Genomic DNA, 25,579 nt, shown 5'->3' with positions numbered 1-25,579 from the left:
AGTGTTACATTTAAATCACAAGGTCTGAGGGTTTTATGTAATATACCAGCTTCTTGTTACTTAAGGTGGAATTTTTGGCGACAGTTTAATGGAATGAAAATGGCAACATTATAAATATAAGAATATAGAGCAACCTTCTAAGCAGTAATCGAGGTAAGTGATTCACTAGAGTTAATAGCAAACAATTATAAAAACTGGATTACTCTAGTTGTTTCCGTACCCAACTTCGTTATGACAATTTTTGAAGCTCTCATTTTTTACTTTGTATAATTTAGACAATTTAGATTCTGTCCTGAGATTTTGAAATTAAATTTAATTGAAATTTCTGGCAAAGTTTGTTTCAATTGATGTGACACGATGAGCTTCTGTCGTTTTTGTTCTTTTTCGTCCGAATACTGTGGAATTGTGACTCTGGTTGAAATGATGACCTCTCAGGGCAGTTTTAACTATGTTAGTTTTGATGCTGTGATTAACTTTTTGCCATCTCATTAAAGCCATTGGGGGTTGGACTTTTTTTTTCGTTGCTCTGATTAAAAAAATCAGACAATCATTTTGCGAGTACTACTCAATTAATTCGTCTGACATTTCAACAGCTTTTTTAATTGTGGGCCCTAATTTGCTCTAGATTATTTTTTGCTGGAAGATTTTTTGTGTCATCCTTTGAGTGCCTGTTTTTGCAAGTAGTCGGAAAAGATTCAAACTAAGCAGACGCACAGACATACGAGATTTTTTGCGTTAGTTGAACTATTCTAAACTTGATAATATTTGGGGAAAATGCTAACCTATTATTTGGTGCATTTGCTAAAGATTTCTAATACCTAATTTTGACCAAATCATGGCCATTTCAAAATTTTATTACTATGTTTACATCAACGCATTTCGCGCTTGTATATCTGCCACCATTCGTAATTTAGAAAATCTTGCTTTAGGATTCGGTGGACCTCAATTCAACAAGTGCCTCTAGCTCCGACGGGTTGGCTGTCATATCCAAGTCCAAACACAGCAACATGTGTGGAACCAGTAACGCCAGTGGCAGTGGACCAGGAACGAACAGTGCCAACAACATGGGAATTTCTTACATCAAATCCAGTACAGCACCCCAGTTGCAAATGTCCACGTCCGGCTCAGCTCCTGGTATTGACCGGGAAGATCCGGAGTCCATAATTGACAATCACATGTCCAGGGTAAGTAGTTCACCTGTCGTCTGTTAAGTAATACTTCAGTTCTAAAGCATTTTCCTTAAATTTTTGTGTTCCGGTTTTGACAAAATCTTGTATTGGATTCCACGGTGACCAATTGCTCTGTCATTGCTCTCTAGAATTAAACTTCAATACTTGAGGTGCCTCTAGCGGTTAAAAATAGCGGTTACAAACAGGTATATGCTTCTGGGAAAAAATCCGCAGATCATTTAATTTTGTTTCAGGTATTCTGCGACTCGACACAAAGTCCAGTCAACCCGAGGTCTAAGACCCCGGATCGCTACGCCACCATGCACACTCACAAGTGCTCTAGTTGTGGACAAAGCACCCTGTCACAAACGTTGCCAAATAACTACAGAAACAACCAGCTTCCAATGCAGCAACAGCAGCAGCAGGGCTTAAACATGGGCTCCAATGTGCCCGGGTATAATTTACCTCCTCCTTCCAGATATAATAAACAGATGCTGGTGTCACATGACATGGGCGTTACTGGCCAAGGGGGAGGGGGAAATGCTGCCTATTACAACCAGAAGATGCGTAGTTCAATGGGGGCTGCGGGTGGTGCACACCGGAAGATAATGGCTGAGAGCTCCAGTAGCAAATCGACCAGTTCAGGAGTAGACTCTGGGGTATATGATGCCCAGAGTTTAGGTTCTACTGACAGTTACGGTGGAAAGTAAGTTCCTTTCAAGCACAGGTGATTTAACGTAGAAAATTTTGATGTATAAAAACTGGGTCCGATGGTGATTTTTTCGAACTAGACAGTATCCATTACAATTCATAATGCTGTTTAGAGCTTGTAAATAGTCTGTTCAAATTGTACTCACGAAAAAATATATCTTCCGAAAGCGCCATTTTCCTTATTATGAAAATATTTTACCTGATGATTACTTATAAACTGACTTTAGACACGCGATGGTGACTCAGTGGGTGGAGACACACAGACAGACTCATGGAAGTAGTCACCACAATAGCCACCATCAGGTGACGAAGCCAGAGATGAATTTGGCAGTCACAACTGCGAACAGCATAGAACCCAATGCTACTCTTTCCCAAGTCATGCCAGGATCTGGAGGGGGCAGTTCACGGCGCATGGGTGGCGCTTCCAGATCATCAGCCGGATCCCAGAACCGACACAGGTGGGCATCTGTGTCCCCGAGTCCCCTAACCTCGGCTAGATTGTCACTTTCCACTGCTGGACCACAGCAAGTTGGATTTGGGAGTGGTGGCACCATTGCATGCAGCAACCAGCCGCTCTCACTTTTGTTAGTCTACTAACTGAGATATGATACATGTGTTTGTGACTGTTTAGTAGTTTGTGGATCTATTCTGCCCCCACACACACACATGCACACAGACTACATAGCACGTTACTGTGTCTCGCTAGCAAGAGCGCTGGGGAGGGAGGTAAACATGTCACACCTTCTAAGCTAGAGCTGGGAAAACAGGATAGATCCGTATTTAGATAGTTACACATTTAGATCGAGTGAACTGGTTAACATCGCACAATAACGAGATCATTTTTTGTACAGTAAAGTCCTATACTGTAGTATCAGATGAATTTGTAAAGCTCTGCTTAGAGAGTCATTTTAAAAATCAGAAACAAACTCTTGCCTTTGAAAACGCACTCTAAGAGGACATAGTTAAATATGTGAAATTTTGCAGAGACGTGTTCAAGTGTGCATTATATATTGAGATCTGATTAAATTGATGAGTTCCGAAAAACCTGCGAGGGCCCATCAGACAACAATTGAGATAGATCAGCAAACCTTAACAGTAACGTATGCTGCCCTATAACCATCCACCGTCATGAACATCAATCAGTTGCGAACGTAATTATATACCCAGCTGCACATGTATTTCGGCAGTTAAGACATATTCCTAAATAGTTCCAAATTAGATGTAGGCAGGGGAATCCAAAGATCGTTTATCTTAAACCGAAGATCGGAACTCCTGAGTGACTGAATTGTCTTGTCTGAATATACTTATAGACAGCATAGGTGTTGGGAACTGAGACTTCATAAGATACCCGATTTGATTATTTGGTTGATTTTGCAGCAACCCCACCAGTGGAACCTTGCCTGGCAACCCACACCAAATAAACCAACATTACTCACTCGCAAGTGCATCCAACACTCTTCCCCCGGGTGCCTCTGGAATGACCTCCTCCCATCGAAGATCTCCAGTCTCCAATGCCCCTCTCGCCTCCACCTCTGGCCAGAACCCCAATATTGCCCAGAACCCTAATATCTCCCAAAATACAGGAACATCGTCTCTCAACTCCTCCGGGGTATCCCAAAGTGGTCATCAGGGCTCGGGCTCAGTTGTGGGCTCTGGAAATATTTCTTCGCAAACAGCTGCCCCCGGAGTGCAGACTGTGGTTGCATACTATTTCTGTAATGAGACTATACCCTATAGGACCACTGTACCACACAAAGATGTCACTCTCGGACAGTTCAAGGCTCTCCTTACTAGAAGAGGCAGATTTAGGTTGGTACTAGTTTGTGAAAAGCAATTTGACTTTCATGAAAAATTTTTCGTTTTTTGCCAATCATTGGTTGAAGATGAAATGGCATCGAAGAAGCTTGTGATATAAACTGTTAAATCAAATTGAATGTCAAGATCTAAGCAGCTTTCATTCTTCTATATATTTATTTGCAAAATGAACCCAATATGTAAAATATTCATAACAGTTTGGTTTTTACAAAAATTGGTGATATTGTATTACCTTTTTTTCTCTCTGCTCTCCGGATGTATATACTGGCATGTTGCTCAATGAGTTGGTTATTTTTTCTAATGAAAGCTTTTTGCTCCAGGTACTTTTTCAAAATGAGAAGCAACGATATTGAATTGGGTGGTGTTGTCCAGCAGGAGATCACTGATGACGATGATATTCTCCCCATGTTTGATGGAAAAATAATTGGGAAGATAGAGAAACAGTGAAGCACAGCCTCCAATTCCAGTCTCTAAAGTGACGTCATTTTGTTGTCAAATTTAGTAGAGTTTGCTTACTGTTTTTATCAAGTACATTACACCTTCAGATAGGTTCCTCATACATCGGCTAATGTGGTGATGGATAATTAAACTAAGCTAAATTGTTTTCTTTCAAATGACCTGTGCTTTTCAGTCTTCCAAATTTTTTAAATAAATTTTATGGAAGCTTGTCGAGAAATAATTAGGAACTTGCTTAAAAAACTTGCTTATGTACAGATTGTTGGTGTATTGTACTCTTGTTGCTATTGAACGGGATTTAATGCCAGAACATTTAATATTTTTCGGGCAGGATCCGAAATATGATATACATACATACATACCTTACATAACACAATAAATCACTGCATAATTTGATAGCACTTGTTGAATTGCCTTCTGTTTAGTTTCAGAATAAATCGACTGTAGTTTCGTCAAATTTTATTCTATTTTTCTATCTTTACTTCTATTCTCGCTCTTTTCATTCAAAGAAGACTAGCTCTTTTAACTTGAACCGGCGCTTAGACATGAACTGTTGATTACTGTTAAATTAGTTAACTTTTTTTGTTAGTTGTTATCTTTTAACCATCTTATAACCACATAAACTGCAGGGATTAAATTTTACTTTACAATTCGAATTCCTAACTTCAAAAGTCCTCGAAATTCAAACATAACGGAGCTCTCATTTTATAGATTGACTCGTTCGAAATTCATAGTTCTTATGTCTTTGTAAAGTTCACGTGTTCAGATTAAATGACACCAAATAAAGTTTGAACTATGACTTGCAATTTCCCAAAAGATTAGTTTAGATTTGACGTGATCTAGCGTATAACGTGCTGTATAAACTCGTGCGTATCTGGAATTAAAATGGTGGCCAGAATACAATCGGGTTTCCCAACTTCGAAATAGATTAGTATACGGACAAACAGACAGACTACGACGGATAAACGAAACATACGACAATGGAAATTGGACTGGACGACCAATTCACGCGAGGATAATATTTTATCAATTGTTTTGCTATCATTTTGTTAGTTCTCGTTCTCTTCGACATCTAATGATGCTTATATTTTGTAGCAGAATACAAAACTACACAGCATTTATAATTCATATTTGTTTTCAACTCTTTTGTTATGTACTCTGGTCACGCATCGCCTCAAGCAACTCTTACTTTTAAGTACTTATGTGAATTTAAAGGCCCACGGGAGAATGATTTGCTCTATACATCTTTTATTAATAGCCGCACAGCGGTAGCTGGGGCTATTATTGGCCTTCTCTTGGTTTTTTACTATTCAAAGAATTTGAATTGTATTGGGGCGCTGTCTTTTTTTTAAGATATGTTCACACATTTTCATGATTTTTGAAGTCAAATTGGAGTACTGATTTTGGTCACGCCGAAACAGGAAATGGAGCGAAAAAACGAGTGGTTTTTCGGCGTGAATTTTTCTCGCTCTAATTTTAAAGTAGAGTGCGAAAATGGTGTTTGAACAAAAATTCGGTTTCTCGGTAGTGGTTTTTTGTTCACATGCGGCAATTTCACTCTGATTTTCACTGTTTTTTCGATTTTTTGGATCGGATTTTTTTTTCTAAATGGTTTTCCCAATCCATTCACAGCTCGTTCTATGCCTAGTTTTTTGTTTGAATTAAATTTTCATTTCTCGCTAGTGGGTTTTTTTGTTCACATGCGGCATTTTGACATTGATTTTTAATTGCTCTCAAACGAAGTTTGTAGCAATTATATTAGTCCTGTCGGTCTTTTTTTTTATGCGATTTTTCGCTTGACCAATTTTTCGTCTGACGCTTTTGACTTTTCGTCCTCAAAAACGGGATAAATAGGTAGCGCCCAGCGGGCATTAAGTGCTCTTAGAGCCTTTTAGCTCTGTTTCAGCTCAAACAGTTTTGGAGTCTTATACTTATGGTGTGAACAGCGGTTCTTAGAGGTTGAAGACCCCCCCCCCACTGCTGACCCCCCCCCCACTATTGCCCCCCACCACCCTGTTGCCCCCCACCCGACTGTCGCCACCCCCATCGGCACCTCCGTGCACCCTCCCCCACCCGTGGCTAGCTACTGACGAACAACCGCTAGCTAAAAACGCAAATTTATACTAATTTTCACAATTTTTTTCAAGATTTTTGAAAATTTTTGTCAGTTTTTTAAGTTTTTTCAGCCCTAGCAGCCCTAGATGTCAAGGAATCCACTCTAGGATTTGATAATAGGTTATTGAATAGTTTCTAGTGGTAATAGAATGGTTTCAACATTTCAACACTGCGAATTTTTTGCATTTTTTTGATAAATTTTGCAAATTTTTTCAATGTTTTTGAAAGTTTTTGTCGTTTTTTAGGTTTATCCAGCCTCAAGAGCCAAGGAACTTCCTCGAGCGTTTAATAATAGGTTACTATGTAGTTTCTAGAAGTAATGGAATCATTTTCAAGATTTAAACATCACGAATTTTAGCATTTTTTGACAAAAATCGCTATTTTAAAAATTTTTTGACATATATTTTCATTATTCAAGATTTTTCAGCCTCAGGGTTCAGAAAACCTCCTGAAGGGTTTGATAATACGTTGCTGCATAGTTTCTAGTGGTAATAGAATGTTTTTCAACATTTGAACATCACGATTTTTAGCAATTGTTGGATAAAACTTGAATTTTTTTCAAATTTTTCAAAATTTGTCATTATCTAAGTTCTTCCAGCCCCAAGAAACCTCGTATAGGCTTTGACTATAGGTTACTGAACAATTTTTATTGCGATAGAATAGTTTTGAACTTTTTAATATCACAAATTTTATCGATTTTTTAATAAAACTGATTTTTTCAATTTTTTGAAATTTTTGTCATTTTATTTGCAGTTTTTGAGTCCTTTTTTGAGTTTAACGATTAATACTGGCCAACGAAGCTTTTTAAGTCTTGCAGATGGGTTACATGACAAAAATCCAGAGGCAAAAAAATGTTCTTTGAACATTTTCGTCACTGCGAAATGTGGAAAGTTTTCTTCTGAATTTTGCACTTTCAGTTTTTTTATGATTTAGTTACTAACAAGGCTAGAATCTCAGGGAAAAATTTTCTAGCTCTCTCTCTTTCTCTCTGTGTGTGTGTTGGTTGGCGTTTCTTTCCTTCTCTTTCTCGCTCACGTTTTACCTCGCACTCTCTCTCTCTCTCTCCTTAACTCTTTTGTTGACTTCAGCGGCTGTTATGTGGCGTGATAATATCGTCTATTACCCTAGCCTCACGCCTCTTCAATCAAGCGAAAGCTAACCTCACTAAACAGTGGCTAGGTGCTGACAACCGCCCGCCGGTCGTTTGAGAGCAATTCGCCCGACGTTAGTCGGTTATGTTTTGTTTTTTTCTTATTTTTGTCTGATTTTTTAAAAAATGGTGTTCTTAGTTCACTCATAGTCCATTCTAGGTCTAGTTTTTTCTGTTTAGTCAATGAAAATTCTTTGAATTGTACGTCAGGACTTGTCCTGCTATGTTTGTCTTTTAAGATCTGATCACACATTTTCATGATTTTTGAAGTCAGATTGGAGTAGTGATTTTGGTCACGCCAAAACAGGAAATGGAGCGAAAAAGCGAGTGGTTTTGCGGCGTGAATTTTTTTCGCTCTAATTTTAAAGTAGAGTGCGAAAATGGTGTTTGAACAAAAATTCGGTTTCTCGGTAGTGAATTTTTGTTCACATGCGGCAATTTCACTCTGATTTTTACTGTTTTTTCAATTTTTTGGATCGGATTTTGTTTCTAAATGGTTTTCCCAATCCATTCACAGCTCTTTCTATGCCTAGTTTTTTGTTTGAATTAAATTTTCTTTTCTCGCTAGTGGGTTTTTTTTGTTCACATGTGGCATTTTGACATTGATTTTTTTGTTTTTTCTTAATTTTTGATGTGATTTTTTTAAAATGGTTTTCTCAATTCACTCATAGTCCACTCTAGGTCTAGTTTTTCTGTTTAGGCAATGAAAAGACTTTGAATTGTACGTCAGGACTTGTCCTGCTATGTTTTTTTTATTTCGGCATGATTTTTGTTACGACCATATGACGTCACAGCCACTTTTTGTTCATTCGTTCATGCAATTTCAACTGAATTGAGCGAAACGAATGCAACCGCTCGCCGGTCGTTTGAGAGCAATTAGCTCCGACGTTAGTCGGTCATGATCGTTAGATTAGTCTGAAATTGACGTTTGTCAAAGTTGATGAAGGCCTTTTGGAGATATAATTACTTTTTATGACCATTTTTTGAGCACTATATTTTTAGTACTGCAAATACGAAAAATGACACCAACTCATTTTTTCAGTTTTTTAATTGCTCTCAAGCAAAGTTTGTAACAATTATTTTAGTCCTGCTGGTCTTTTCTCATGCGATTTTTCGCTTGACCGATTTTTTTTTGTCTGACCCATTGGATTTTTCGTCCTCAAAAACGGGATAAACAGGTAGCGCCCATCGGGCATTAAGTTCTCTTAGAGCCTTTCCGCTCTCTAGTCTCAAAGTCTGCGATTCACAGAAACTGTTACGGATACTAAGGATGTGAAGGGCGGTTCTTAGAGGCTGACCGCCACACCCCGACCCCAGAACAACCTTCCCCCCGGTGCACTCGCGCTGCGCTCACCTTACACTATTTCAATTGAGCGAAACGAATGCAACCGCTCGCCTGTCGTTTGAGAGCAAATAGCTCCGACGTTAGTCGGCCATGATCGTTAGATTAGTCTGAAATTGACGTTTGTCAAAGTTGATGAAGGCCTTTTGGAGATATAATTACTTTTTATAGTTACTTTTATGACCATTTTATGAGCACTATATTTTTAGTACTGCTGACAAACACGAAAAATGACACCAACTCATTTTTTCAGTTTTTTAATTGCTCTCAAGCAAAGTTTGTAACCTTTATTTTAGTCCTGCTGGTCTTTTTTCATGCGGTTTTTCGCATGACCGATTTTTTTGTCTGGCCCATTGGATTTTTCGTCCTCAAAACGGGATAAACAGGTAGCGCCCAGTGGGCATTAAGCTTTCTTAAAGCCTTTGTCTTTCAGCTCACTAGTCTCCAAGAATGCGATTCACAAACTGTTTTGGAGACTTATACTTATGGTATGAAGGGCGGTTTTTAGATTTTGACCCTCTCACATCAGCCCCCTCCCCACAATTCACGCCAGGCCAATTCTGGCCATTAAAGCTACTATGGGGTTTGATAATAGGTTACTGCATAGTTTTTTGTGGCAATGGGATTGTTTTCATTATTTTATTATCACGAATTTTAAGCATTTTTAATAGCCGCCTTCATCTCAGCCGGCTATTATAGCGCTCTTATTTTTTTTTACTTCGTCGAACTTTTTTCGCTTTACCATTTTTTGCCGCTTTTTCGTCATTTTGCGTGAAATCTTTTTGACTTCTCTAGGCTAGTTTCTCTCTTCTCTCATTCTGCTAAAAGTGAATTTGAACATCAGTTGCTCAGCAAAGCAATTCAAAATGAACAGAGTCAGTATAAAAAATTGAAGTCAGAAATAGAAACGGGATAAACCCAGAAAGCCCAATTTTAGATGCCCGCTATTTGAACGTCGTTCCTATAAGTCTTAGTTACCATCTCTTATGCTTATTGGTATTGATAGTAGCCCCTGTAGCCTCTCTCTAAGAAACAGAAATATGTTCAACTACGAAATGCCGTCAAAATAAATCGGACTTCAAAATGTTTTAAAACAAAAATCTTTTTTTTTCAATATCTATTCTTTCAATCCCAATCATGCTTATTGGAATCGACGGCGGCTCTTTTCCGGCAATCTTCCGGGTATGTTTTGTTTTTAGACTGCCGATCTACGAATCTATTGCGGCTATTTTCTGGCAATCTGCCAGCTATGTTTTGTATTTGCCTACATGCTTTATCAGCAATTTTTTAGCTATCTCTTTTGGCATTTTGATTCTTACGAAAAAATGGCTTGTGTTAATGCGGGGAAAAAAACTCGGAGAAGTTCTCATTTTCCGATATTTTTGAGCATTAATATTGAATCTGGCATAATTTTTACAAGATCAATTTTTTCTATCTTCTCTATCTTGAGGGTTTTTCAATTAGGTTCTCATCCTGCTAATTCATTGTTTTGATGCGACCGCAGCTGTTAAGTGGTTTGAGAGTTCAGAGTGGTGATGTGTCTATTTTGTGATTTGAGTGATTTTAATTCCTCTCATTCCGAAATGAAGTTTGTTACTACTATAATAGCGATTGGCAGCAGTTGATTCTGAAAGTTGTAGCTTAGTGGGTATGATGTCTGACTGCTATCTTGGAGGTCTCGGATTCGAACCATTATGAGATGCGAGTTTTTGCAGCTATAAAAAGAAGTTGAAGCTATTCCTTTGCTAGGAAAATATTTATCCGAAAGATATATATTTATCCGATATGATCATGATATGGATGTTTGCCAATGAGCTTGTTGGCTTCACAGAAGTAGCTTCCATCGTTTAACTATATAAGCACCCTAAATTTGCATGGTCCACTTATGTTTTTTTTATAGCTGTAAGCTGAGCGGAGCTATATTGCGGTGCTCTTGGTTTTTTTGTCTCGTCGTCTGACGCTCTTTTTCGTTTAACATTTGTTCATACAGCAAAAATGAAAAGTCAAGTTTTCCTAATGACTTCTTCCTCTCATTAATGGCGTTTGCGCATGTGACGTCATTTCTCACTCTCTTTAGCCAACGTTTTTAGCTTATTTGCGTGACTAGATTTTGGTCATACGTGACTTGCCTCAATCAATAAAATGACCTTTGCACTTTAAAACTGAAGTTTATTTTGAATTAGTATACGGTCAAAGGAACTCATGTGTAATAAAGGTCCTTAATGAAAAGGCTTCTGCGTATTGATTTTTTACAAGCTTTATTAATTTATCGCTGAATGTTTTTTTACATAGCTTTTTGAGCGGCGTCAATAACTTTTTCAATTTATATCTGTTTCTATCTCAATTATACGGCATGCAAGTCTATTAATTGGCAGCTATATAATAGCGAAATATACCATGAGGTCGTCACTTGGAAGCCCTTGTTCTTCACGCTCGGTAAGAACAAGACAGGGGAACAGTTCGCCGAAGCCCTTCACATTGTCTTCTCCCCGATTGCCTTAAACACGGATAGATCCGATATATCTCTGACCCTCTGTATGATACTTCCGCACCTAACCCTCAGTCGAACAAAGAACACGAACGATGGATCGACCAATAAGACCATCAATCGTAGACTGCAAGCATGGTACAGCTGCAACTTCTCAGAACTGTTCTGTGAAGCGAAGGCAATCCAAATGAGAATGAATTCAAGGAACTTTTTTCGCTTTACCATTTTTTGCCGCTTTTTCGTCATTTTGCGTGAAATTTTTTTGACTTCTCTAGGCTAGTTTCTCTCTTCTCTCATTCTGCTAAAAGTGAATTTGAACATCAGTTGCTCAGCAAAGCAATTCAAAATGAACAGAGTCAGTATAAAAAATTGAAGTCAGAAATAGAAACGGGATAAACCCAGAAAGCCCAATTTTAGATGCCCGCTATTTGAACGTCGTTCCTATAAGTCTTAGTTACCATCTCTTATGCTTATTGGTATTGATAGTAGCCCCTGTAGCCTCTCTCTAAGAAACAGAAATATGTTCAACTACGAAATGCCGTCAAAATAAATCGGACTTCAAAATGTTTTAAAACAAAAATCTTTTTTTTTCAATATCTATTCTTTCAATCCCAATCATTCTTATTGGAATCGACGGCGGCTCTTTTCCGGCAATCTGCCGGGTATGTTTTGTTTTTAGACTGCCGATCTACGAATCTATTGCGGCTATTTTCTGGCAATCTGCCAGCTATGTTTTGTATTTGCCTACATGCTTTATCAGCAATTTTTTAGCTATCTCTTTTGGCATTTTGATTCTTACGAAAAAATGGCTTGTGTTAATGCGGGGAAAAAACTCGGAGAAGTTCTCATTTTCCGATATTTTTGAGCATTAATATTGAATCTGGCATAATTTTTACAAGATCAATTTTTTCTATCTTCTCTATCTTGAGGGTTTTTCAATTAGGTTCTCATCCTGCTAATTCATTGTTTTGATGCGACCGCAGCTGTTAAGTGGTTTGAGAGTTCAGAGTGGTGATGTGTCTATTTTGTGATTTGAGTGATTTTAATTCCTCTCATTCCGAAATGAAGTTTGTTACTACTATAATAGCGATTGGCAGCAGTTGATTCTGAAAGTTGTAGCTTAGTGGGTATGATGTCTGACTGCTATCTTGGAGGTCTCGGATTCGAACCATTATGAGATGCGAGTTTTTGCAGCTATAAAAAGAAGTTGAAGCTATTCCTTTGCTAGGAAAATATTTATCCGAAAGATATATATTTATCCGATATGATCATGATATGGATGTTTGCCAATGAGCTTGTTGGCTTCACAGAAGTAGCTTCCATCGTTTAACTATATAAGCACCCTAAATTTGCATGGTCCACTTATGTTTTTTTTATAGCTGTAAGCTGAGCGGAGCTATATTGCGGTGCTCTTGGTTTTTTTGTCTCGTCGTCTGACGCTCTTTTTCGTTTAACATTTGTTCATACAGCAAAAATGAAAAGTCAAGTTTTCCTAATGACTTCTTCCTCTCATTAATGGCGTTTGCGCATGTGACGTCATTTCTCACTCTCTTTAGCCAACGTTTTTAGCTTATTTGCGTGACTAGATTTTGGTCATACGTGACTTGCCTCAATCAATAAAATGACCTTTGCACTTTAAAACTGAAGTTTATTTTGAATTAGTTTACGGTCAGAGGAACTCATGTGTAATAAAGGTCCTTAATGAAAAGGCTTCTGCGTATTGATTTTTTACAAGCTTTATTAATTTATCGCTGAATGTTTTTTTACATAGCTTTTTGAGCGGCGTCAATAACTTTTTCAATTTATATCTGTATCTGTTTCTATCTCAATTATACGGCATGCAAGTCTATTAATTGGCAGCTATATAATAGCGAAATATACCGCGAGGTCGTCACTTGGAAGCCCTTGTTCTTCACGCTCGGTAAGGACAAGACAGGGGAACAGTTCGCCGAAGCCCTTCACATTGTCTTCTCCCCGATTGCCTTAAACACGGATAGATCCGATATATCTCTGACCCTCTGTATGATACTTCCGCACCTAACCCTCAGTCGAACAAAGAACACGGACGATGGATCGACCAATAAGACCATCAATCGTAGACTGCAAGCATGGTACAGCTGCAACTTCTCAGAACTGTTCTGTGAAGCGAAGGCAATCCAAATGAGAATGAATTCTAGGAACAAACAGCAGCACTCTGACCAAGATGTTCAACGATTTCATGTCTCGTGGTAAGATCAGTAATGCTTTTCGCGTTCTTTCGGATGAGCACAAAGGCGGCGTGCTCGCACCTACCGATCTCATAGACGGTAGACCGGTCCTCGAGATTTTACGCGACAAACATCCTGAAGGTCAACCCTTGGAGCACAATTGCATTCAGAGCGAACATCCACGCGCGCTTCCTTACCACCCCGCTGTCTTCGACAAAATCAGTGCCAGGCTCGTCCGAAAGCATGCAATGAAGACTCATGGCAGTGCCGGGCCTTCAGGTCTCGATGCCGATGACTGGCGTAGACTACTTTCTGCTTTCGAGCAAACCTCCACGAACCTGTGCAAGCTTGTTGCCAAGTTTGCTAAAAGGCTGACCACGTCCATAATACCACCGCATGATTTGATTACATACAATGGTTGTCGACTAGTGGCTCTGGATAAATGTCCAGGTGTGAGACCTATTGGTATTGGTGAAGTAATGCGTCGCATCACCGGACGCATAATCGTCGACTGCATCAGGCAAGATCTAACATCCCTCGGTGGAAACATGCAGCTGTGCCTGGGCCATAGAAATGTGGCATAGAACATGCCATACATTTGCTTCGCCACAGTTTTGATGATCCCGAAAACGAAGCAATTCTACTAACTGATGCCAAAAACGCTTTTAACGTGCTCAATAGACGAACAGCATTAGAGAACGTGAAAGCCTTATGCCCATCTTTGCATGTTGCCTTACTTAAATGTAGCCACCCGTCTCATCTCTACATCAGTAAGTCGACCATACTGTCTCAGGAAGGTACGACACAAGGCGATCCCCTTGCGATGTCAATGCATGGAATCGCAATCCTACCCCTAATAACAAGACTTCATAATGACTCCTTGACACAAAAATGGAATGCTGATGATGGTAGCGTCGTCGGTAAGTTGAAAGATATCAGGGCACTCTTCGACAAGCTCACTGAGCTCGGTCCCAAGTATGGATATCTTGTCAATCCTCCGAAGTGTCAGTTGATAATTAAGCCAGGAGGCGAGCGCCAAGCGTCAACTGTGTTTGCAGGCACAAATGTGGAAATCACGCAGGGCGCTCGAGTCCTGGGATCAGTTATCGGAAGCTCTGAGGCCAGTAAAAATTTCCTGAAAGATGCAGAAACTAAATACACAAAAAGTTTAGACAGACTTGGTCAAGTTGCTCTCACCTCTCCCCAGAATGCCTATGCATGTTTGACGAAGGGGGTTCAACAGAAGTTGAGCTTCCTCTCGCGTACTACACCTTCCATGGACGGGGTTCTGGACAAGGTGGAGGAGCGGCTTGGCCGAGTCATACCGAACATCGTCGGCAAAGAAGTAATCCAAGAGGAAAGAGAACTTTTTTCTCTCCCTCTCAGAATGGGTGGGCTTAACATCGCCCTCCCACAAGATCTTCACAAAAATCTTGAGCAATCAATTGAACTCTCAAGACCCTTGGCGTCATTCAATAATTTTCAACAATGTGAAGTAGAACAAACCAAGATCAGTCTCAGACAGAAAGCAGACAATCAACGTGAACTCATCTCGAAAAAATCCGGAATCGAAAACAATCTACCAGAAATGAAGTATATCATCCAGCTGGCCTCGGAGAAAGGAGTATCCAGCTGGCTTAAAGCGCTTCCGTTGTCAAAACATGGTTTTTACCTCACGAAGACTGAGTTCCGTGATGGAATAGCACTTCGCTACACCTGGGAAGCTAAGAACACGCCAGCCATGTGCCCATGCGGGAAAGAAATCAGCCTCACCCATGCCCTCCATCGCGCCAAAGGCGGGTATACGCACCTACGACACAACGAAATTAGAGATGTGTTTGCAAACTTGATGGATGACGTTTGCCACGATGTACAGATAGAGCCAAAACTTCAGTCGCTCGATGGAGAAATTTTCTCGAGTAATTCCACCACCACTGATGATGACGCTCGACTGGACATCAAGGCAAATGGTCTGTGGGGCTCCCGCTTCAATCGCACTTTCTTCGATGTGAAGATTTTCAACCCTCATGCGAAGAGGTGCTCTAAGACCATAAAAGATGCATACAAATATCACGAGAGCATCAAGCGAAATAAGTACGAAGAGCGAAACCGAACACAGCAGCTTCAATGCACTGGTTTTTGCTTGTTGGGGTGGTGCAGGCCCATCAGCATCGCGCGTTATGAAACATTTCGCAACCAAGATCAGCGAAAAACGCGGAGAGCCGTACGCCGAGACTCTAAGCTACATCCGAACGAAAATCAGCTTCGCACTTCCGAGGAGCTGTGTTCTCTGCTTGAGGGGATGTCGTGCCCTCAAGCCTCGTGTTCTCAGTGAGACTTCGATTAGCGCCGTCGTGGAGGAGGGAAGGCTGCACTGAGTGTTTGGCTGCTTATCTTTATTCCTTTGCTTATTCCTTGATGTTCCATTTTTATTTTAATCCTTCCATCCCAGTTCTCTATGTGTGCTATATATATATATATATATATATATATATATATATATATGTATATATATATATATATATATATATATATATATATATATATATATCTATATATATATAGGTAAGAAAATATAAGAAAGAGCAATAAGTTGTACAGATTCTTAATCTAAGTATAATATCTCAAGCAATTCATAATAAGAAAAATTTTTTTTGTTCAGTTTTCGTATCTTTTTGAAACCGCACATCTACGAAGCTATGACGGCTATTTTCTTGCAATGAGCTAACTATGTTTTTAATTTTCTTTGATTGGATTTTTTTCAAGTTTTCAGTGGCTGTAGAATTGTAGTTTTGATTGTTGCATCTGAATTGTTTAAATTGTATTTCAGGACCTGTCATGCTGTTTTCTATACAAGTCTTTATGGAGTTTATAATAGTTCAAATCTTCTCAGTGTATTGAATACGCTCAGTTCCACAACATTGAATGAGAAAGAACGGATAAATCAATAAAGTCAGTACACCAAAGTAATAGAAGTTAATGCTAACTGGGATTAATATGGCTTATGGTTCACCAGGCTCAATATACAATTTAAATTGAGCCTGGTGGACCTTAAGTCATTAAGTCCAGTTACCAATAACTGTGGGAATATATGCGAGGTTGGCTTTTTTCAGCTATATTTTCACTTTTTTTTACGCATCGTAGTGAAAAAAAAAGAAAACCACATTTTTGTAACCCTCGGGTTATAGTTTTAATTGTAGCTGCGAAGCTGTAAGCTCAGCGGAGCTATATTGCGATGCTTTTGGTTTTTTTTACGACTCGAAGAGGAGTATTGGTTTTTTAATGTTTTTTTAAACCGGAAGTACTATTCATTCAGACGGCGTCTTGACCTAAAAGCGAAAAAGTAAAATTGCAGTGCGAACTAATTTTTTCTGAGCGAGAGAAGTTTTTTGATCATGCGCTTTGATCAGTGAATGGCTTTTCGACTTTTAAAAGTGTTTTTTTTTGACAGAATGCCGCATTTAGATAACAGTTTTTAGCCGTTTTTCGTACAATTGGCCTAGTTTTTTTTTGCTTATAAATTAGTTTTTTTGAAAGAATCTTGAATAGAAGCTGTAATAATAGGTGAACCTCTGAAATTGATTCGACAGTGTTTTTAATTGCCCTCGAAGAGAAATGATTATTGAAAAAGTATCTTTTTAATGCAAAATTTTCATTTGGCAGTTTTTCGACTTTTTGAGTGACTTTTACTCCCTTGTCTTTTTGCATGATCTGAAATTCTCTCTCAATTGCAATTCCAAGCAGCTGAACTCAATTGGCGGCAATTTAATACGGAAAATCAAATGATAACCCCGCCGATATTGGTGGCATATTTCTCTTTAAATCGTAATAGTTGTAAATATTAAGCTCTATTTAGGTTATTTGAAACCCGTTTAGTTGAATTTTTTATTCCCATTTAGGCTCCCCCCAATTGAAGCAGGTTGAAATTGATTAGAGATACCGCTAGTCATTCGAGAGCAATTCTTCCGACGTTGGTCGGTTATGTTTGAGAGTCCAGTAATGCGTTTTATATTCTAAATGAGCACATATTTCTCCAAAAAGGAATTTTTGGCTTTTTAAAATTAGTTTCTTGATTTTTGGAACTTAGAGCAATTTTTTTTCAGAAATCAGTGCATATGCCAATTTAACCTCGATATCTGATGCATTGAATGCCTCTTTACAACGTGGGGTATTTTGTTTTATTGAATTGTACACATGCTTGTCCGATTTTGGCAACTTTTGTACAATTTTTCTGTTTTTGGATGGATTTAAATACTAGAAAAAGTCTTGTGCTTTGTCAGGGATCCTAATTTTCTTTTAATATTAATTAAATGATTTTGCGGCGTTCAGCATGTGAAATTCTGCAAACATTTCATAAGCTCAATTTTGAGAAATTTGACATTTTTATTCCGAAATATTTTAATGATTCCAATATTTGAACTATGTTTCTACCTTTAAGTCTATGCAGGAGGATAGCTGTTTAAGTTTATGCTAAATAAGGAAATGTAATTGTTCTACTTCATTTTTTTGAATTTCAACTTTCAAAAATCAAGAAATATTTTTTTGGTTTTCATGTTCTGTCCTTATTCTCCGCATTTTAGCAAGTATCAGTTTATCATTTTCCAGAGACCTGTTGTTCTAATCAGCTGCTATCAGTTATTAAGAACTAATGATTTTTGCCCTTTTCTTAGATTTTTTGTTTGCAGTTGATTTCATTTGACATAGTGCGGCACAGAGTTTGCTTGAAATGTCCTTTAAACATTTTGACTGATAATTATTTTCTACGAATGTTTGTCATGGTTTTGATTTTCAACAATTTTTTTGCCTTCAATTTACATTCTGTTTCTATTGTCTTTTTGGTAATTAATTCGGTTTTTAACTATTTTGCTTATTTTTCTTTGCGATTTCTGACCCATTGTACTGCTTTATTTATTTTACTGATAATTGAATCAAAGCCTCAGGCCTGTAGGCTTTGTTAACTACAAAGGATTCACATTTATTTGCTGCGAGGTCTCTATTCAATTTGACAAAAAATTGAGAAATTTGACACTATTTTTTCAGTATTTACTCTTTTTTTCAAAAATAGGTGTTTATCAGCTCATTAAAGCTTGACTGATGTTTTTTGGTTGGCTAACTGGTTTTCTTTGCTTGGAACAACTATTTTCGTTTGTATATGAATTGTAGTTTTGATTGTTGCATCTGAATTGTTTAAATTGTATTTCAGGACCTGTCATGCTGTTTTCTATACAAGTCTTTATGGAGTTTATAATAGTTCAAATCTTCTCAGTGTATTGAATACGCTCAGTTCCACAACATTGAATGAGAAAGAACGGATAAATCAATAAAGTCAGTACACCAAAGTAATAGAAGTTAATGCTAACTGGGATTAATATGGCTTATGGTTCACCAGGCTCAATATACAATTTAAATTGAGCCTGGTGGACCTTAAGTCATTAAGTCCAGTTAGCAATAACTGTGGGAATATATGCGAGGTTGGCTTTTTTCAGCTATATTTTCACTTTTTTTTACGCATCGTAGTGAAAAAAAAAGAAAACCACATTTTTGTAACCCTCGGGTTATAGTTTTAATTGTAGCTGCGAAGCTGTAAGCTCAGCGGAGCTATATTGCGATGCTTTTGGTTTTTTTTACGACTCGAAGAGGAGTATTGGTTTTTTAATGTTTTTTTAAACCGGAAGTACTATTCATTCAGACGGCGTCTTGACCTAAAAGCGAAAAAGTAAAATTGCAGTGCGAACTAATTTTTTCTGAGCGAGAGAAGTTTTTTGATCATGCGCTTTGATCAGTGAATGGCTTTTCGACTTTTAAAAGTGTTTTTTTTGACAGAATGCCGCATTTAGATAACAGTTTTTAGCCGTTTTTCGTACAATTGGCCTAGTTTTTTTTGCTTATAAATTAGTTTTTTTGAAAGAATCTTGAATAGAAGCTGTAATAATAGGTGAACCTCTGAAATTGATTCGACAGTGTTTTTAATTGCCCTCGAAGAGAAATGATTATTGAAAAAGTATCTTTTTAATGCAAAATTTTCATTTGGCAGTTTTTCGACTTTTTGAGTGACTTTTACTCCCTTGTCTTTTTGCATGATCTGAAATTCTCTCTCAATTGCAATTCCAAGCAGCTGAACTCAATTGGCGGCAATTTAATACGGAAAATCAAATGATAACCCCGCCGATATTGGTGGAATATTTCTCTTTAAATCGTAATAGTTGTAAATATTAAGCTCTATTTAGGTTATTTGAAACCCGTTTAGTTGAATTTTTTATTCCCATTTAGGCTCCCCCCAATTGAAGCAGGTTGAAATTGATTAGAGATACCGCTAGTCATTCGAGAGCAATTCTTCCGACGTTGGTCGGTTATGTTTGAGAGTCCAGTAATGCGTTTTATATTCTAAATGAGCACATATTTCTCCAAAAAGGAATTTTTGGCTTTTTAAAATTAGTTTTTGATTTTTGGAACTTAGAGCAATTTTTTTTCAGAAATCAGTGCATATGCCAATTTAACCTCGATATCTGATGCATTGAATGCCTCTTTACAACGTGGGGTATTTTTGTTTTATTGAATTGTACACATGCTTGTCCGATTTTGGCAACTTTTGTACAATTTTTCTGTTTTTGGATGGATTTAAATACTAGAAAAAGTCTTGTGCTTTGTCAGGGATCCTAATTTTCTTTTAATATTAATTAAATGATTTTGCGGCGTTCAGCATGTGAAATTCTGCAAACATTTCATAAGCTCAATTTTGAGAAATTTGACATTTTTATTCCGAAATATTTTAATGATTCCAATATTTGAACTATGTTTCTACCTTTAAGTCTATGCAGGAGGATGGCTGTTTAAGTTTATGCTAAATAAGGAAATGTAATTGTTCTACTTCATTTTTTTGAATTTCAACTTTCAAAAATCAAGAAATATTTTTTTGGTTTTCATGTTCTGTCCTTATTCTCCGCATTTTAGCAAGTATCAGTTTATCATTTTCCAGAGACCTGTTGTTCTAATCAGCTGCTATCAGTTATTAAGAACTAATGATTTTTGCCCTTTTCTTAGATTTTTTGTTTGCAGTTGATTTCATTTGACATAGTGCGGCACAGAGTTTGCTTGAAATGTCCTTTAAACATTTTGACTGATAATTACTTTCTACGAATGTTTGTCATGGTTTTGATTTTCAACAATTTTTTTGCCTTCAATTTACATTCTGTTTCTATTGTCTTTTTGGTAATTAATTCGGTTTTTAACTATTTTGCTTATTTTTCTTTGCGATTTCTGACCCATTGTACTGCTTTATTTATTGTACTGATAATTGAATCAAAGCCTCAGGCCTGTAGGCTTTGTTAACTACAAAGGATTCACATTTATTTGCTGCGAGGTCTCTATTCAATTTGACAAAAAATTGAGAAATTTGACACTATTTTTTCAGTATTTACTCTTTTTTTCAAAAATAGGTGTTTATCAGCTCATTAAAGCTTGACTGATGTTTTTTGGTTGGCTAACTGGTTTTCTTTGCTTGGAACAACTATTTTCGTTTGTATATGAATTGTAGTTTTGATTGTTGCATCTGAATTGTTTAAATTGTATTTCAGGACCTGTCATGCTGTTTTCTATACAAGTCTTTATGGAGTTTATAATAGTTCAAATCTTCTCAGTGTATTGAATACGCTCAGTTCCACAACATTGAATGAGAAAGAACGGATAAATCAATAAAGTCAGTACACCAAAGTAATAGAAGTTAATGCTAACTGGGATTAATATGGCTTATGGTTCACCAGGCTCAATATACAATTTAAATTGAGCCTGGTGGACCTTAAGTCATTAAGTCCAGTTAGCAATAACTGTGGGAATATATGCGAGGTTGGCTTTTTTCAGCTATATTTTCACTTTTTTTTACGCATCGTAGTGAAAAAAAAGAAAACCACATTTTTGTAACCCTCGGGTTATAGTTTTAATTGTAGCTGCGAAGCTGTAAGCTCAGAGGAGCTATATTGCGATGCTTTTGGTTTTTTTACGACTCGAAGAGGAGTATTGGTTTTTTAATGTTTTTTAAACCGGAAGTACTATTCATTCAGACGGCGTCTTGACCTAAAAGCGAAAAAGTAAAATTGCAGTGCGAACTAATTATTTCTGAGCGAGAGAAGTTTTTTGATCATGCGCTTTGATCAGTGAATGGCTTTTCGACTTTTAAAAGTGTTTTTTTTTTGACAGAATGCCGCATTTAGATAACAGTTTTTAGCCGTTTTTCGTACAATTGGCCTAGTTTTTTTTTGCTTATAAATTAGTTTTTTTGAAAGAATCTTGAATAGAAGCTGTAATAATAGGTGAACCTCTGAAATTGAGTCGACAGTGTTTTTAATTGCCCTCGAAGAGAAATGATTATTGAAAAAGTATCTTTTTAATGCAAAATTTTCATTTGGCAGTTTTTCGACTTTTTGAGTGACTTTTACTCCCTTGTCTTTTTGCATGATCTGAAATTCTCTCTCAATTGCAATTCCAAGCAGCTGAACTCAATTGGCGGCAATTTAATACGGAAAATCAAATGATAACCCCGCCGATATTGGTGGCATATTTCTCTTTAAATCGTAATAGTTGTAAATATTAAGCTCTATTTAGGTTATTTGAAACCCGTTTAGTTGAATTTTTTATTCCCATTTAGGCTCCCCCCAATTGAAGCAGGTTGAAATTGATTAGAGATACCGCTAGTCATTCGAGAGCAATTCTTCCGACGTTGGTCGGTTATGTTTGAGAGTCCAGTAATGCGTTTTATATTCTAAATGAGCACATATTTCTCCAAAAAGGAATTTTTGGCTTTTTAAAATTAGTTTCTTGATTTTTGGAACTTAGAGCAATTTTTTTCAGAAATCAGTGCATATGCCAATTTAACCTCGATATCTGATGCATTGAATGCCTCTTTACAACGTGGGGTATTTTTGTTTTATTGAATTGTACACATGCTTGTCCGATTTTGGCAACTTTTGTACAATTTTTCTGTTTTTGGATGGATTTAAATACTAGAAAAAGTCTTGTGCTTTGTCAGGGATCCTAATTTTCTTTTAATATTAATTAAATGATTTTGCGGCGTTCAGCATGTGAAATTCTGCAAACATTTCATAAGCTCAATTTTGAGAAATTTGACATTTTTATTCCGAAATTTTTTAATGATTCCAATATTTGAACTATGTTTCTACCTTTAAGTCTATGCAGGAGGATAGCTGTTTAAGTTTATGCTAAATAAGGAAATGTAATTGTTCTACTTCATTTTTTTGAATTTCAACTTTCAAAAATCAAGAAATATTTTTTTGGTTTTCATGTTCTGTCCTTATTCTCCGCATTTTAGCAAGTATCAGTTTATCATTTTCCAGAGACCTGTTGTTCTAATCAGCTGCTATCAGTTATTAAGAACTAATGATTTTTGCCCTTTTCTTAGATTTTTTGTTTGCAGTTGATTTCATTTGACATAGTGCGGCACAGAGTTTGCTTGAAATGTCCTTTAAACATTTTGACTGATAATTACTTTCTACGAATGTTTGTCATGGTTTTGATTTTCAACAATTTTTTTGCCTTCAATTTACATTCTGTTTCTATTGTCTTTTTGGTAATTAATTCGGTTTTTAACTATTTTGCTTATTTTTCTTTGCGATTTCTGACCCATTGTACTGCTTTATTCATTTTACTGATAATTGAATCAAAGCCTCAGGCCTGTAGGCTTTGTTAACTACAAAGGATTCACATTTATTTGCTGCGAGGTCTCTATTCAATTTGACAAAAAATTGAGAAATTTGACACTATTTTTTCAGTATTTACTCTTTTTTTCAAAAATAGGTGTTTATCAGCTCATTAAAGCTTGACTGATGTTTTTTGGTTGGCTAACTGGTTTTCTTTGCTTGGAACAACTATTTTCGTTTGTATATGTACTTGTACAACATGGAAAATCAATTGAATTTTTCTAATTTTCAAGTTAATTTTTTCTGGCGAATTTTCTTGTGTTCTTTGACTCAAGACTGTTGTTCTCTTTATAGAAATGGTTGAGCAGCCACCTCTTTCGGAGTATACGACTTCGAGTCGTTTCCGGCATTCCTCTGGCTATTTTTTGTATTTCGTCGTCTGACGCTCTTTTTGTTTTACATTTGTTCACACCGGAATGCTGAAAAAGTCCAATTTTCTGAATGACTTCTTATTCTCAATAAAGGAGTTTTCGCGCCAGACGTTGTTTCTCTCTCTCTCTCTCTCTCTAGCAAAAGTTTTGAAGTCATTTGCGTGATTAGATTTTGATCATACGTGACTTACCTCACTCAAAAAAATGACTTTTTGGACTTTAAAACTTATTTTGAATTTGAATTAGTTTAAGGTCAAAGAAACTTATATGTGCAGTAAAGGTCCCCAATAAAAGTTTCTCCAGAATGAATTTACAAGCTTTATTAAGCTATCGCTAAATGTTTTTTACATAGCTTTTTGAGTGGTATTTTTTCCCTCAATTTAGATCTTGTATCGGTTTCTATCTGTATTATACGGCACGCAAGTCGGTTTCTATCGGTTTCTATCTCACTTGTATCGGTTTCTATCTGTATTATACGGCACGCAACAAAAAACCAAACCCGTGACAACAAAACTCCATTCAACCTAACTAACATGCCTACAAATTTCCGTTTATTTTAATCTTTAAATTCAAAGTGATTTAACCAACTTTAAAAGTTTTCCCCTTTTACAAATTTATGATTTTTTATATTAAACATAGTCAGCAGATTGCCGGAATGGCTACGAAAATGACTTGCTGGCCGTATAATACAGATAGAAACCGATACAAGATCTAAATTGAGGGGAAAAAATACCACTCAAAAAGCGGTTTCTGTCGGTTTTACATAGCTTTTTGAGTGGTATTTTTCCCTCATTTTAGATCTTGTATCGGTTTCTATCTGTATTATGCGGCACGCAAGTCTTTTTCGTAGCTATTCCGGCAATCTGCTGACTGTGTTTAATATAAAAAATTATAAATTTGTAAAAGGGGAAAACTTTTTAAATTGGTTAGATCACTTTGAATTTTAAGATTAAAATAAACGGAGAAATTTGTAGGCATGTTAGTTAGGTTGAATGGAGTTTTGTTGTCACGGGTTTTGGTTTTTTGTTTCGAGCCCTATTGTTATTTTTAAGCTATTTGACAAAATTTCGGGAAAAAAGTCTTTCAGAAAATTTAAAATAGAAAAATTTCTTAATTTGTGCTTGATTAGTAATTAAATGCCAAATTGCTCAACACATATGAAAAACAAGATTTCAGAAACTAATTGGCTCATTTTGCTCATGGAACATCAAAAATGACAATATTTTAGGAAAAATTTCAAAAGGTTTGTCATTTTTAAAATTACCGATAGAATTGCCTCCAGAATTGCACATCTAGTTTTCCAAATAAAACAAATAAGACTTAAATCAACGGCGAGGAACCATTGGTAAAGATCAAATGACGAAAGGAAACTTTTTAAAACGTTTTTTTTTTTCTGGTGTCGGGTTTTGATCTGTGCGATTGCGTTTGTGTGTTTGTGCTTGTGTGTTTGTATGTTTAAGTGCGCGTGAGTAATGTATGTGCAAATGAGCGAGTGGTGAAAGGAGGAAAAAAGAGAGAAAGAGAGGGAGAGTTAGTTCCTTTAATTGTTTGACGGAAATAGAGGCAGATTGCAAAAACTATAAATAATAAATTTAAAAAAATTACTTGTTACAAATTGCGGCTTTAAATCTGTCCAAAAGTAAAATTATATTTTTTTTAAAAATCTCACTGGTAACACATCTGCGAGATATTATAAATTTAATTATTTCATTATTCTCATGAAGCGCCAAAACTGAAAACTTCAAAAAGTTTCATTTCAAAGTCTAGTGCCAAAGTTACCGAAACAATTGCCTCAAACGTTCCACACATAGTTGTTTAGGAAAACAAAGGAGACCCAAATACAAAATGGTGAACAACGTTCACTATAGATCAATTGCAAAAAAAAGAAAATTTAGAAAATGTTAAATGTTTTTGAAAAAGTGTTCAGGTTTGTGTTTGTGTGTGTAATGTGTGTGATGCATGTGTTTTTTGTTTTGTCTGTATCTGTGTTTTTCAGCTGGTACTAGCTTTATGTTTAAGGAATGTGTAAAAGAGTTTTCGTTTTT

The 25,579-nt window shown here is 36.8% G+C and overlaps 1 protein-coding gene across 3 annotated transcripts in view; it reads left to right on the top strand.

Moving 5' to 3' along the window:
- Positions 1-5,292, top strand: part of LOC142354379 (uncharacterized) — a 57,548-nt gene extending 52,256 nt beyond the window's left edge. For 2 of the 3 annotated variants that reach the window (XM_075406655.1, XM_075406657.1), the window contains 5 exons: positions 930-1,184; positions 1,424-1,875; positions 2,108-2,464; positions 3,258-3,689; positions 4,016-5,292. In XM_075406655.1, coding sequence (XP_075262770.1) covers positions 930-1,184; positions 1,424-1,875; positions 2,108-2,464; positions 3,258-3,689; positions 4,016-4,142 — 1,623 coding nt within the window. In that variant the 3' untranslated portion in view covers positions 4,143-5,292. The remainder of the gene's footprint in view (positions 1-929; positions 1,185-1,423; positions 1,876-2,107; positions 2,465-3,257; positions 3,690-4,015) is intronic. The other variant, XM_075406656.1, reaches the window with a different exon arrangement.
- The last annotated feature ends 20,287 nt before the right edge of the window (positions 5,293-25,579 follow it).

This window comes from Convolutriloba macropyga, chromosome 15, assembly GCF_964194025.1.
Source record: "Convolutriloba macropyga chromosome 15, txConMacr16.3, whole genome shotgun sequence".
In the NCBI taxonomy this organism is placed as follows: domain Eukaryota; kingdom Metazoa; phylum Xenacoelomorpha; order Acoela; family Convolutidae; genus Convolutriloba; species Convolutriloba macropyga.
The sequence above is the reverse complement of the archived record's forward strand: the minus strand, read 5'-3'. Positions and strand labels throughout refer to the sequence as shown.